The sequence below is a fragment of the Oncorhynchus mykiss genome, chromosome 13, assembly GCF_013265735.2.
Source record: "Oncorhynchus mykiss isolate Arlee chromosome 13, USDA_OmykA_1.1, whole genome shotgun sequence".
NCBI lineage: Eukaryota > Metazoa > Chordata > Actinopteri > Salmoniformes > Salmonidae > Oncorhynchus > Oncorhynchus mykiss.
Genome location: NC_048577.1, coordinates 11,645,619 through 11,658,718, shown reverse-complemented (window position 1 = coordinate 11,658,718; position 13,100 = coordinate 11,645,619). Strand labels below are relative to the sequence as shown.

The 13,100-nt window shown below is 44.6% G+C and overlaps 1 protein-coding gene across 5 annotated transcripts in view; it reads right to left on the bottom strand.

Annotated features, from left to right (window-relative positions):
• The window catches only part of LOC110513526 (CREB-binding protein), an 82,033-nt gene that overhangs the window by 36,600 nt on the left and 32,333 nt on the right, over positions 1-13,100 (bottom strand). For all 5 annotated transcript variants that reach the window (XM_036942307.1, XM_036942305.1, XM_036942306.1 and 2 more), the window contains exons 3-8: positions 12,367-12,501; positions 11,893-12,154; positions 4,202-4,315; positions 2,700-2,942; positions 682-769; positions 319-459 (exon numbers count right to left, since the gene is read on the bottom strand). In XM_036942307.1, the coding sequence (XP_036798202.1) occupies positions 319-459; positions 682-769; positions 2,700-2,942; positions 4,202-4,315; positions 11,893-12,154; positions 12,367-12,501 (983 nt within the window). The remainder of the gene's footprint in view (positions 1-318; positions 460-681; positions 770-2,699; positions 2,943-4,201; positions 4,316-11,892; positions 12,155-12,366; positions 12,502-13,100) is intronic.

Genomic DNA, 13,100 nt, shown 5'->3' with positions numbered 1-13,100 from the left:
CATTGAATAAACAAACTAATGAACATGGGAAGGACTCTTGAGTCTCTTTCCAAGTGATTCACTGCTTATGTCACCTTAAGACCATGACTTTCTCATTACAGAACTTCTGATATAAGTGGATGTGGGTGGTTGTGACTAGGAAGTTGTTTGTGTGGTGGGTGACAATAAATCTAAAGGCTCCCGGTGAGTCCCAATACAAAACCACTGCTTTGGAACTGAACCACGGCTCTGAGAGACTTGTGTTTACTATTCCATTGAGATAAGAGTATATTAACAGTTTTCAATGGTCGTTTTCCCACTGGAGCCATCTGGACGTACAGTTTGTGGACGAGGTGGTTGCGGAGGTCCTGAGTGACGTGTTCATGCCAGTTCTTCCTGACTCCAGATGCTGAGAGGGGGGCGGCGGTGGGCAGGCTACCCCCCATGGAGCCAACAACTGACCCGTCGGACAGCAGCTGACTGACAGGGGGAGGAGAAGGGGAGATTAGGACAAGGGAAAACATCTTTCAATACAGCTAATTGTACTCACTTATTATCCATGATCGTGCTGTACGCCTACTTTCATGTTTCAGTCACAATCTATTTCTCAGCTAAAGCAACAGTTTTTTGAATAACTACTTGATCAATAATTCAATTCCTTGGCACAGCTCCTAGACATGATGTATGTTTGCCGAGACTCACTTGTTGGCGTTGAGAGAGTCCGAGTGCAGATTGGTCTGATCTGACGAGGCCACGCCCATCGTCCCGCCACCCAGAGCCATCTGGTTACCTGGAGAAAGAGAGACACAGCAAGTTAGAATCTGTATGTGTGTCTAGACGCAAGTTAAGATTGTATTATACACACACACACGTCTCGTCAGACAAGACAGAAGCACACACACGCTTTAATGTTTACGCAGTTAAATTAAGTAGAAACTGTTACTAGACGGTTAACCAAACAATAAAACCTGTTGAGCAAGGCCCAATGGAGACTGACTAAACTATGATCTCTTAATCAAACACTTCTCCCAAACTGACACACCTGGGATCGTGCTCATTAGGCAGCAAACAGAAAATTGATTGAAACACAGAGTACCTTGGGGCTGTGTTTCTGGACCTAAGGAAGGCTTTTGATACTGTGAGATTTTGTCATTCTCATTACAAAATGGTCCAAGTTCAACTTTTCCCCCAATGCCTTGAGATGGATGAAATCATACCTTGAAGGCAGAACTCAGTGTGTCAGAGTGAGCGATGAGCTGTCGCCCACTCTTAGCTATGATGTGGGCGTGCCACAAGGGTCAATACTGGGGCCCCTCATGTTCAGCCTGTACATTAATGATCTGCCTTCTGTCTGTACTGGGTCTGAAGTTCAAATGTATGCAGATGATACATGTGCATGCAAAGAGCAAACAACAAGCTGCACAAGTACTGAACCAGATGTCTATGTGTCAGGGGAGAAGCTCCAGGTGGTATCTGATTTTAAGTACCTTGGCATCATACTTGATTCCAACCTCTCTTTTAAAAAGCATGTGAAAAAGGTCATTCAGATAACCAAATACGAAATTGTTTGGCTACAGAGGTAGCAAAACTGTACTTCAAATCTACGATACTCCCCCACTTAACATACTGCTTGACTAGTTGGGCCCAAGCTTGCTGTACAACATTAAAACCTATTCAGTCTGTCTACAAACTGGCTCTCAAAGTGCTTGATAAGAAGCCCAATAGCCATCATCACTGTCACATCCTCAGAAAGCATGAGCTCCTGAGTTGGGAAAATCTTGTGCAATACACTGACACATGTCTTGTATTCAAGATCCTAAATGCCCTGGCTCCCCCTCCACTCAGTAGTTTTGTTAAACAGAAAACCCAAACATATGGCAGCAGATCCACAAGGTCTGCCATGAGAGGTGACTGTATAGTTCCCTTAAGGAAAACCACCTTTAGTAAATCCGCTTTCTCTGTGAGAGCTTCCCATGTCTGGAATACACTGCCATCAAACACATAACTGCACCACCTATCACACTTTCACAAAATGTATGAATACATAGCTAAAGGTCAATCAGATTTGTGATCATAATCCCTAGATGTATATTGCCACTTTCCATGTTGTCTGTAGCTTGTGAGGTGTGGAAACACTTTGTTGCTTTAATGAATTTTTTCTTGCTGCTTTTTGTTCTGTTGCTCTGTCTGTATGCTACGTCTTGCTTGTCCTATGTTGCTCTGTCTGTATGCTACGTCTTGCTTGTCCTATGTTGCTCTGTCTGTATGCTACGTCTTGCTTGTCCTATGTTGCTCTGTCTGTATGCTACGTCTTGCTTGTCCTATGTTGCTCTGTCTGTATGCTACGTTTTGCTTGTCCTATGTTGCTCTGTCTGTATGCTACGTCTTGCTTGTCCTATGTTGCTCTGTCTGTATGCTACGTCTTGCTTGTCCTATTGTTGCTCTGCGTGTGCTCACTGCTCAATGATTGTCTATATTGTAATTGTTTTTAATAACCTGCCCAGGGACTGCGGTTGAAAATTAGCCGGCTGGCTAAAACCAGCACTTTTAATGAAACATTGATTAATGTCCACTGTCCCTGTAAAAATAAAAATAAACTCAAACCTGAACTGGTCCAATAAGAAACACTAATTCCCATTTTCCATTCCTAAACATTTCCAAAATGTCTTCTGTGGAGTATCCTAATGAACACAGCCCTGCTATACGAAACCATACTTTACCTAGTGCATTGATGGGTCTCATCAGCTGTGGATGCTGCCCCTGGGTAGCGTTCTGTCCCTCTGGGGGGGTCTGACCGGGGGTGGGGGTCTGGTTGCTGTACGGCAGGCCCAGGGCAGCATAGGCCCTCTGCATGGAGGAGGGGTCGATGGGGGTGGGGGTGTTGAGGGAGGGAGAGCTGGGAGGGCCAGAGACCACAGAGGCCAGGGAGTTCTGGAGGGCAGCGTTGGGGGAACTCAGCAAGGCTGGAGGGGGGGGAAGAGAGATTCTAGTTAACATTGATTGATTGATTTGACTATGATAAACATATGCTGTTAGCTATAGTCCTATACAATGTAATCAAACAAATATACACGGTCATGTAGGCACACATTCATGTATACACACACACACATAAAGCTTTCATAACCTGATTGATATTTATTCTTGGAACTTTACTTGCCATGAGATAGCCGTGTGAAACAGCAGATATGGTTCTAATCTTAGTGGTTTAACCACATTATGACACACAAGAGCTGTAGAAATTCCTTCAGGGGGTATTACATGTGTAAAATCTGCATATTAAATAGAGTTCAGCCAACATACTACTCTAAGTCTGCGTCCCAAATGGGACCCTATTCCCTATAGTGCACTATGGGCCCTGGTGTATGTAGGGAATAGGGTGCAATTTGGGACGCATCATAAGACAAAAATAAAATCAGAGGAGAACAAACTGAAACATTGCTTGCTATTTACACTGGCAGGAGTAAAGTCAGTGGTGCCATTGTGCTTTCCAGCATGTGAATCAAGCAGAGAGAAACAAACTCTCTGAAGAACAGAGTGATGAAAGAAGCTGAGCAGAGGGAGAGAGAATGAGCAAGCAGAGAACAAGAGAAAGAAGGAGTAAAAGAGCAAAGGGAAAAAAACAAGTAAGCAGAGTAAGGCAAAGAGAAGGAGAGAGAGGGAGCAATTAGCAGAGTGAGAGAACAAGAAAGCAGAGTAAGGCAAAGAGAGGGAGCAATTAGCAGAGTGAGAGAACAAGAAAGGAGAAAGAGAAAAAAAAGCATCCATGGAGGCAGGCAGTCATCTGGGGGGGGGTTAAATGAATCATCAGCCCACCAGCCAATCGCTCAGCAGGACAGCCACACACCCTCCATCCCCCTCCTCTCCCTCCTGCGTCTCGGATTACAAGCCCAGCAGGAGTCCACTCTTGCTCATCGAGCTGTTCATAGCCAGCCCTGTGGAACTCTAGCCTGGTCCCAGTTCTGATTGTGCCGTCTTGCCTAGATCTACGGTCATTGGCAAGACAGCACAAACATATCTAAGACCAGGCTAGAGGAACACACGGCTAGTATATAGATATCTACAGGTGGCGGTGTCTTATGGATGATGAAGTACTCATTGAGTAGGATGAGGTGGTTTCTAGTCACTGATCTAAGTTCAGTTTCGGGTTTTCACCCTAAATGGTTGATATATGGGGAGTCAGTAAACTGATCCTAGATCAGTGTGTGTGGGTACTACTCACGTTGCTGGTTCTTCTTGTCACTGGCGTTCTTTAGCGGCAGGCAGACAGGACAGTCGTGCCGCGTACAGTTCTTCCAGTGTGAGATGATCTGTCTGGATGACGCACAGTGAGCCACTACAGAGGGGAAAGGAAGAGCAGAGGGAACACAGCGTTACACCACCTGTAACACAGGTTTAATGTCACGTGCACAAGTACAGTGAAATGCCTTTCTTGCACTAAACCAACAATGCAGTAATCAATATCAATGTAATGCTAAAAAATAACAAGGTAGAACAAAATGAAATAAACACATGAGAAGTACGCCACATTGCCAAAAGTATGTGGACACTTGCTCTTCGAACATCTTATTCCAAAATCACGGGCATTAATATGGAGTTGGTTCCCCCTTTGCTGCTGTAACAGCCTCCACTATAGTGGAAAGCCTTCCCAGAAGATGTTCGAACACTGCAGCGGGGACTCAATTCATCCGCAACAGCATTAGTGAGGTCGGGCACTGATTTTGGCCGATTTGGCCAGGCTTGCAGTCGGCTTTCCAATTCATCCCAAAGGTGTTCGGTGGGGTTGAGGTCAGGGCTCTGTGCAGGCTAGTCAAGTTCTTCCACACCGAACTCAAACCATTTCTGTATGGACCTCGCTTTGTGCACAGGGACAATGTCATGCTGAAACAGGGAAGGCCTTCCCCAAACTATTGCCAAAAAGTTGGAAGCACAGAATCGTCTAGAATGTCATTGTATGCTGTAGCGTTAAGATTTCCCTTCACTGCAACTAAGGGGCCTAGACCGAACAATAAAAAAAAAAGCCCCAGAACATTATTCTTCCTCTACCAAACTTTAGTCGGCTCTATGCATTCTGGCCGGTAGCGTTCTCCTGGCATTCAACAAACCCAGATTTGTCTGTCGGACTGCCAGATGGTGAGGCATGATTCATCACTCCAGAGAACGTGTTTCCACTGCTCCAGAGTCCAATGGTGGCAAGCTTTATACCACTTCAGCCAACACATGGTATTGGGCATGGTGATCCAAGGCTTGTGTGCAGCTGCTCGGCAATGGAAACCCATTTCATGAAGCTCCCGATGAGTTCTTGTGCGGACGTTGCGTCCAGAGGCAGTTTGGAATTCGGTGTTGCAAGGACCGAATTTTTACACGCTACACGTTTCAGCACTTGGCGGTCCCGTTCTGTGGCCTACCACTAACGCTGAGCCGCTGTTGCTCCTAGACGTTTCCACTTCACAGCACTTACAGTTGACAGGGGCAACTCTAGCAGGGCAGAAATTAGACGAACTGACTTGTTGGAAAGGTGGCACCCTATGACGGTGCCACATTGAATGACACTGAGCTCTTCAGTAAGGGCCATTACACTGCCAATGTTAGTCTATGAAGATCGCATGACTGTGTGCTGAGTTTTATACATCTGCAGAATCTGCTAATATGTAGGGATGTCCACATACTTTTGACCGTGTAGTGTAAGTAAGATATATACAGGGTCAGTTTGAATATTCTATTTTCAATGTGCAGGGATTCTGGAGTCATAGCAGCAGATAGAGGTCACTAGGCATCAGGATAAATGACAGAGTAGCAGCAGCATATATGATGATTATACGTGTTACAAAATGTATTTGTAATAATGACAATTACAACAATACTGAATTAAGACTTATTTGTACTTAATATAATATATCAATAAAATCAATTTAGCCTCAAATAAATAATGAAACATGTTCAATTTGGTTTAAATAATGCAAAAACAAAGTGTTGGCGAAGAGAGTAAAAGTGCAATATGTGCTATGTAAAAGCTAAGGTTTCAGTTCCTTGCTCAGAACATGAGAACATATAAAAGCTGGTGGTTCCTTTTAATATGAGTCTTCAATATTCCCAGGTAAGAAGTTTTAGGTTGTAGTTCTTATAGGACTATTTCCCTCTATACCATTTGTATTTCATTAACCTTTTGACTATTGGATGTTCTTATAGGCACTTTAGTATTGCCAGTGAAACAGTATAGCTTCTGTCCCTCTCCTCGCTCCTCCCTGGGCTCGAACCAGCAACACAACGACAACAGCCACCATCGAAGCAGCATTAACCATGCAGAGCAAGGGGAAAAACTACTAGAAGGCTCAGAGCGAGTGACGTTTGAAATGCTATTAGCACGCGCTAACTAGCTAGCCATTTCACTTCGGTTACACCAGCCTCATCTCGGGAGTTGATAGGCTTGAAGTCATAAACAGCGCAATGCTTGATGCACAACAAAGAGCTGCAGGCAAAATGCACGAAAGTGCTGTTTGAATGAATGTTTACGCGCCTGCAAGCCTTAGACTGTTCCCTTTGTTTACGGTACTGGTGCATCAGGTCTGACACCAACAGGCTACTGAACAGCTTCTAAATAGCTAACAAAATGGCTACACGGACTATCTGGGTTGACTCGTGTTTTTATGATTTTTTGGGGGGCACTGTTTCCATGTACGATCACAATACTCTATATATCTATATGTGTTTGTGTGTGTGTGTGTGTGTGTATGTATGTATGTATGTATGTGTGTATGTGTGTATGTATGTATGTATGTATGTATGTATGTATGTATGTATACACACTAGAGGTCGACCGATTAATCGGAATGGCCGATTAATTAGGGCCGATTTCAAGTTTTCATAACAATCGGAAATCGGTATTTTTTGGCGCCGATTTGTAAAAAATGTAATACCTTTATTTAAAAATGATCAAATATAATTGTTTCCTCAATCTACACACTATACCCCATAATGACAAAGAACTGATTTTTTAGAAATGGTGGGGGAAAAAATTCAGACCCTTTACTCAGCACCTTGTGAAAGCACCTGTGGCAGTGATTAAAGCCTGGAGTCTTCTTGGGTATGATGCTACAAGCTTGGCACACCTGTATTTGGGGAGTCTCCCCCATTCTTCTCTGCAGATCCCCTCGAGCTCTGTCAGGTTGGATGGGGAGCATCACTGCACAGCCATTTTCAGGTCTCTCCAGAGATGTTCAATCGGGTTCAAGTCCGGGCTCTGGCTGGGCCACTCAAGGACATTCAGAGACTTGTTCCGAAACCACTCCTGCGTTGTCTTGGCTGTGTGCCTAGGGTTGTTGTCTTGTTGGAAGATGAACCTTCACCCCAGTCTGAGGTCCTGAGTGGTCTGGAGCAGGGTTTCATCAAGGATCTCTTTGTACTTTGCTCTGTTCATCTTTCCCTCGATCCTGACTAGTCTCCCAGTACCGGCCGCTGAAAAACATCCCCACAGCTCTCATGGTCAGAGAGTCTTCAGGTGCCTTTTTGCAAACTTCAAGCGGGCTGTCTTGTGCCTTTCACTGATGAGTGACTTCTGTCTGACCACTCTACCATAAAGACCTGATTGGTGGAGTGCTGCAGAGATGGGTGTTCTTCTGGAAGGTTCTCCCATCACCACAGAGGAACTCTGTTAGAGTGAGCATTGAGTCCTTGGTCACATCCCTGACCAAGGCACTTCTCCCCTGATTGCTAAGTTTGGCTGGGCAGCCAGCTCTAGGAAGAGTCTTGGTGGTTTTCTCCATTGAAGAATGATGGAGGCCACTGTGTTCTTGGGGACCTTCAATGGAGCAGAAATGTTTTGGTACCCTTCCCCAGATCTGTGCCTTGACACAATCCTGTCTCTGAGCTCTACAGACAATTCCTTCAACCTCATGGCTTGGTTTTTGCTCTGACATGCACTGTCAACTGTGGGACCTTTATAAAGACAGGTGTGCCTTTCTCGTGTTCAATCAATTGAATTTGCCACAAGTGGACTCCAATCAAGTTTTAGGAACATCAAGGATGATCAATGTTAACAGAATGCACCTGAGCTCAATTTCGAGTCTCATAGCAAAGGGTCTGAATACTTGTGTAAATAAGGTATCCGTTTTAATTTGATTCATTCATTTTAGAATGAGGCTATAATGTAACAAAATGTAGAAAAGATGAAGGGGTCTGAATACTTTCTGAATGCACTGTTTGAATAAAATCAAATATATATGTTGGCTACCGAGCTTGTCTGATGCTTTAAGCACTGCGATTAAAAATGACAAATTACTAAAAAGAGGGAGCCAGAGATCAATATAGCCTAACCAGAAGAAATGACCTGTTCTTGACCCCCTCCTCCCCCGGTGGCCTTGGCAGATTCTATCATTACGTTCCTAAAGTTGCCGGTAATAGGCTACACCGAAGGTCGGCAACCTTTTCCATTTGGAGTGATAAGTTGGCGTACCATTTCCACTGCTCTGCTTGTCAGTTATGATTTTTATCTGCACATTTTCAAAGAACAGTTTCATTTCAGCTATAACGTTTTCAAATGTCTAAATCAACGTCATGTGGTTAATCATAATTCTATCTAAACAAAAAAATAATTTGTGCTGACTGAAGGCGAATAAACTATAAGATAGAGTCGCACACTACATATATAATGTATAGGTTAAATCATCAACATTTCGGCATCACTGTGCCTTCAGGGTAATGTCATGAATACTTGAACCAGGTTATGTAGACAATCAGTGTAATTAGTGCAACCAATCACAGGGGGGGGGGGGGGGTGTGAGGGTTGAGTCAATTATTAGAGTTAATTAGAATTAATTGAGTGAAACTGTTAAAAATCAATAGTTTATGGCATATTAAATATTAGGCTATTGTTATCATATGCAAGCAATTGAATATTGTCCATAATATTAGCATCAACATACATTATTGTTTAATTCAATGTCACATATTTAATGGTTTCCTATTTAATTTATATTTGTTACATGTAGTCTTTTGGTTCAACCTTAATGCATAATAAGCATCAACAGGGGGAACATATTAGGCATATACTAATAAGTTGTAGAAAGAATATATCAATTCATAAAAAACTTGTTCATAAGATGGGCCTGAGAGCAAAGTAAATATTCAGACCACTAGGGGGCCAAAGTTTTTAGATAGGATATCCAGTAAGCCTCCCTTAGTAGTAGTAGGATCTCCATGTTACCTCCCCTCCTTGGTAGAGCAACATGCTCAATGCCTGTGTATTTGAGGGAGCAGATTGGATGGTTAGCTTCAACAAAGTGAGCTGCTACTGGATAGTCAATGTTCTTACACCTGATTGAGCTGTGGTGTTCAGCTATACGTTGTTGCAATTGTCTTTTCGTTGTGTCCTACGTAGGCTTTTCCACATGAGAATATGTAAAAATAGCCTACATAAAAAGCCAACAAATAAAATCATTGCAGCGCGGAGGTAGAAAATATCATGATAAAAACCCATATCCTAAAAAACCACATTGGCTATGCATAGCTTGTCTGCAAGGAACTTCAAACATTGTATCAACTATTAACTTTTTCCGGAAGACGCTTGTGCTAGCAAACTTGCATAAATTACTCTGGGCCCTCAGAGTTTCCGTCCCAGTGAACTCCAGACAGACACAGCTGAAGGCTATTTTGTGCAAGAGATAAGAAGTAAATCAGGTATGGATTTTCTACCGGATCAGAGCATGACATTTTTCCCCCATTTCATTCGGAGTGGTTATCGAAAGGAAGAGAGCTGGAAAGATTTTTCAAATAGGCTACGTTGAGGAACTATTGTCAGGACACCGATCCTGTAGAGGTTAATGATGCAAACTAAAAGATAAACAGCGCCGGCAACAAGGAAAGCAGCCTCTGGGTGCAAGTTTTCCTGCTTGTTTATAGCCTCGCATAGTTCGTTAAGTTCCAGCGTGTTATTTTTCTTGTTCTGAGGTGGAATCTATACAACAGTCACGATAACAGCAATTAAGAATTATTTTGGTAGCAAAGCCGCGGTCGTCAATCAAATCTTATTATCAAGTGGCCGGTAGAATGCAGGGAAGAGGGGGCCAGTTTTCCCTTTGCCTTAATCGCGCAAATACTCCCCCTCTCGTCTAGAACGCCAGTGTTTTCACTTGGATACCCCGAAAATTGGGTCGGAATTACAGAGAGTCCAGGGCAGATTAGTCGAAGTTGAAGCTGGATTTGGCCTAAGTAACTGCCGATCTGATGTTCAAAAGTTATTGTCGGTTTTAAGAACTGATAGAGTACAAATAAATGCAGGAAGAGGAGTCTATAAGATCTCTGACATGAGTACAAAATGCACTTTAAGAGAGCAAGAGTGTATTCATGCCAACAGCATCCAGGCCTTCCAAAGCAACACAGAGAGCAGCAAGGCCGTAAACAATAAGTCTTGGCTTGTTATAACACCGAGGCAGAACAAGAAATTGAGGAGAAACCAGAGACTCCCCAAAGGCCTGGTTATCATACCAGGCTTCTCACAGGGATAATTCAGACTGGGAAGAGTCTACTACATTTGGCCTTGGGAGGCAGAAGAAGAGAACCACAACCAAAACAATGTGTTCTTTTTGGTTCTGGAATCTGTACCTGCCAGATTGGGTTTCTCCTGGCAGTGTTGGCTAACTGGCTAATATAGAGTCCCAGGGCCCTGTTCAACAGAATAAAAAAAATTATTGGGCAAAATCTGCACCTCGTCATTGGCCTCATTAGGGAGAGAACAAGAAACAACAAAACATGTTTCTCCTGGTTTTGTAGCAGACATATTGGGTTCCCTCTATTCTCCAGAGCAGAGAACCCAAGTTGGCTAACAGAGAGCCCTGGATCCTGTCAGTAGGGCACACAATAGCAAAACATTTTGCAACGGTAAACTAGAATCTGGCAATTATTATTGGACAAATTCAAGAAGAACCTCCGCATTTCAGAATGCTTTAAAACATTTTCGCCCAACTGAAGATGACCCCGACTGATGTGCCTGCTGCTGCCACTAGCCCTGGGAAAGCCCTGGGCAAGCCCTGGGGTAGGAGAAGAGGGAGTCTAGAACTAAAGGCAAGTATACATGAAAGTGACAGCTAAGTGAATAAATTGCTTGAAGCGGTGTAGAGAAGTATGAATGCATAACTATTAGGGAATACACCAACATGGCAAGACTGTTTGAGCATTAATAATAAAACCCTCAAATTATCTCAAAATGAATTTCTTACAGACTCAATACACAACCCCTCATAATAAGAGCTTAGCAATAGTTTGCTTAGATTCTGTGAATTCTCAAAACAAGCCAATCCAAGCACCAGAATCACCTAAGAAAATACAAATCTATTTACATTAGATCTGAGAAAAAGGAACAATTACTCTGAAGAGGAACGTTCGTGCTGATTATTTGGGTGGTGGGTAGCCGAAGGAAATGAGCTGGCAGAGACACGAAGAACCAACGACTTGGCATGCACAAGTGTTTGGCTTCATATGACACTTCAACCAGACAGCATACCAGGCCAGACATAAATGAGAGGGAGGCTGGAGGGGAATTTTCCATTAAAGCCATGAAAGAGAAAATACAACTAGAGAATGAAGGGAAAGAAGGAGAAAGGATTGAGAGGGAAAGAGAAAAGGGGAGAGAGTGGGAAAGTAGCATTCGAGGTGTAGAACTGGAAATCCCCAGTGGCGTGACCAGATTAGGCAAAGATGCATGGTGTGAACGTTGTGGAGTGAAGGAGAGCGCCTGGCCTTTGTGTTACTTGGAGAGAAATCAGACAGGACGAGTGGAGGGAGGGAGGAGTGATGAGACAGGGGGAGAGAGAAACTCTGGCCTCAACAACCCAGCCATGGTGCTACTCCACACCAAGGATGTGTCCCTACCCTCCATTAGCCACAGTGCCAGACCTTGCCCCCCCCCCCAGTACTGACCCTGGCAGGACTTGCCGGCCTGGCAGTGGGTCATGTGGTTGAGGACATTCTTCATGGTGCGGCAGTGTGGCAGGGCGCAGGCCCGCACCTCCCCATTGGCTTGCTCGCGCCGCTGGCACTTGTGGGCGTGGAGCAGGAGCACCAGCTGCTGTTGGATCAGTTTGCGCTTCTCCGGGTCGGCCGTGGGGCCAGAGATGGATACACTGCCGGGCACAGGGACCATGCCCACCGAGGGCACCTGCTGCCCGGGCTGCTGCTGGAGCTGGAGGGGTGGAGGAAAGAGGGGGGGGGGATATGTTAAAGAACCTCTACCTCAAAATAATTGCACCTAACTACAGTGACAGGATCTCAGGATCAATGCAAAGCCTTGACATTTGCACATAACATACAGAGAGAACAGGAAACACTCCTGAAAAAAGTTGTGCACTCTTTAGGGAATAGGGTGCCAGACTAGGTGTGGACAGAAGGACTCACCAGGTTTGGCACGCTGGTGACGGCGGTAAGGGGTGCTGCCTTGTTCTGAAGCTGCTGGGGGTTCACCCCCTGCCCTGGCCCCCCCTGGCCATACTGACCACCAAACGGACTGCCACCGTTACTGCCCAGGCCCAACTGAAAGAACAAAAAGGAGAGAGGAGAAGGAGAGAATGGGAGAGGGGAGAAAATGTCAGGAAGCATTTAAAAACACTGTCCATGTAAATAACTAAGTCGCTCTGGATAAGAACTTCAGTTAAAATGTATCAAGTGTCAATTCCATTTCAACAAGCCAAGCACACAAACCCAAATCTCAAAACATGGAAAATGCTCCCAGCATCAATTTGTCTTCTCCAATTCTGCACCAATTTGTCAACAAGCAGATCTCCCAGTGAGGTCTATGCCAGTCACAGCTCGTACATGGTGCCATTATAGCTCTGCCAACTTGGTCCCACCACAACCCTGCTAGTGCCAACACAGCTCAGCCATAGCCCCACACCACAACCCTACTGCCAGAGTTTGAGCTACAGGCTGAGGAGCCAGAGGGCCTTGGCTGCATCCCTCCTCTTCCTTCCCACTTTCTCCCCCAGTACCCCTTCATCTCTTCCTCTCCATCTACAATCACCCCAGCTATCACTTTCCTAATTCCCCCTTCCACAGCATGGAGAAGCCAGACAGAGACCCCTACATCTCTCCCCCTCTGATCCCATGCAGCAGGCAGGCTTAGACCACGGCAG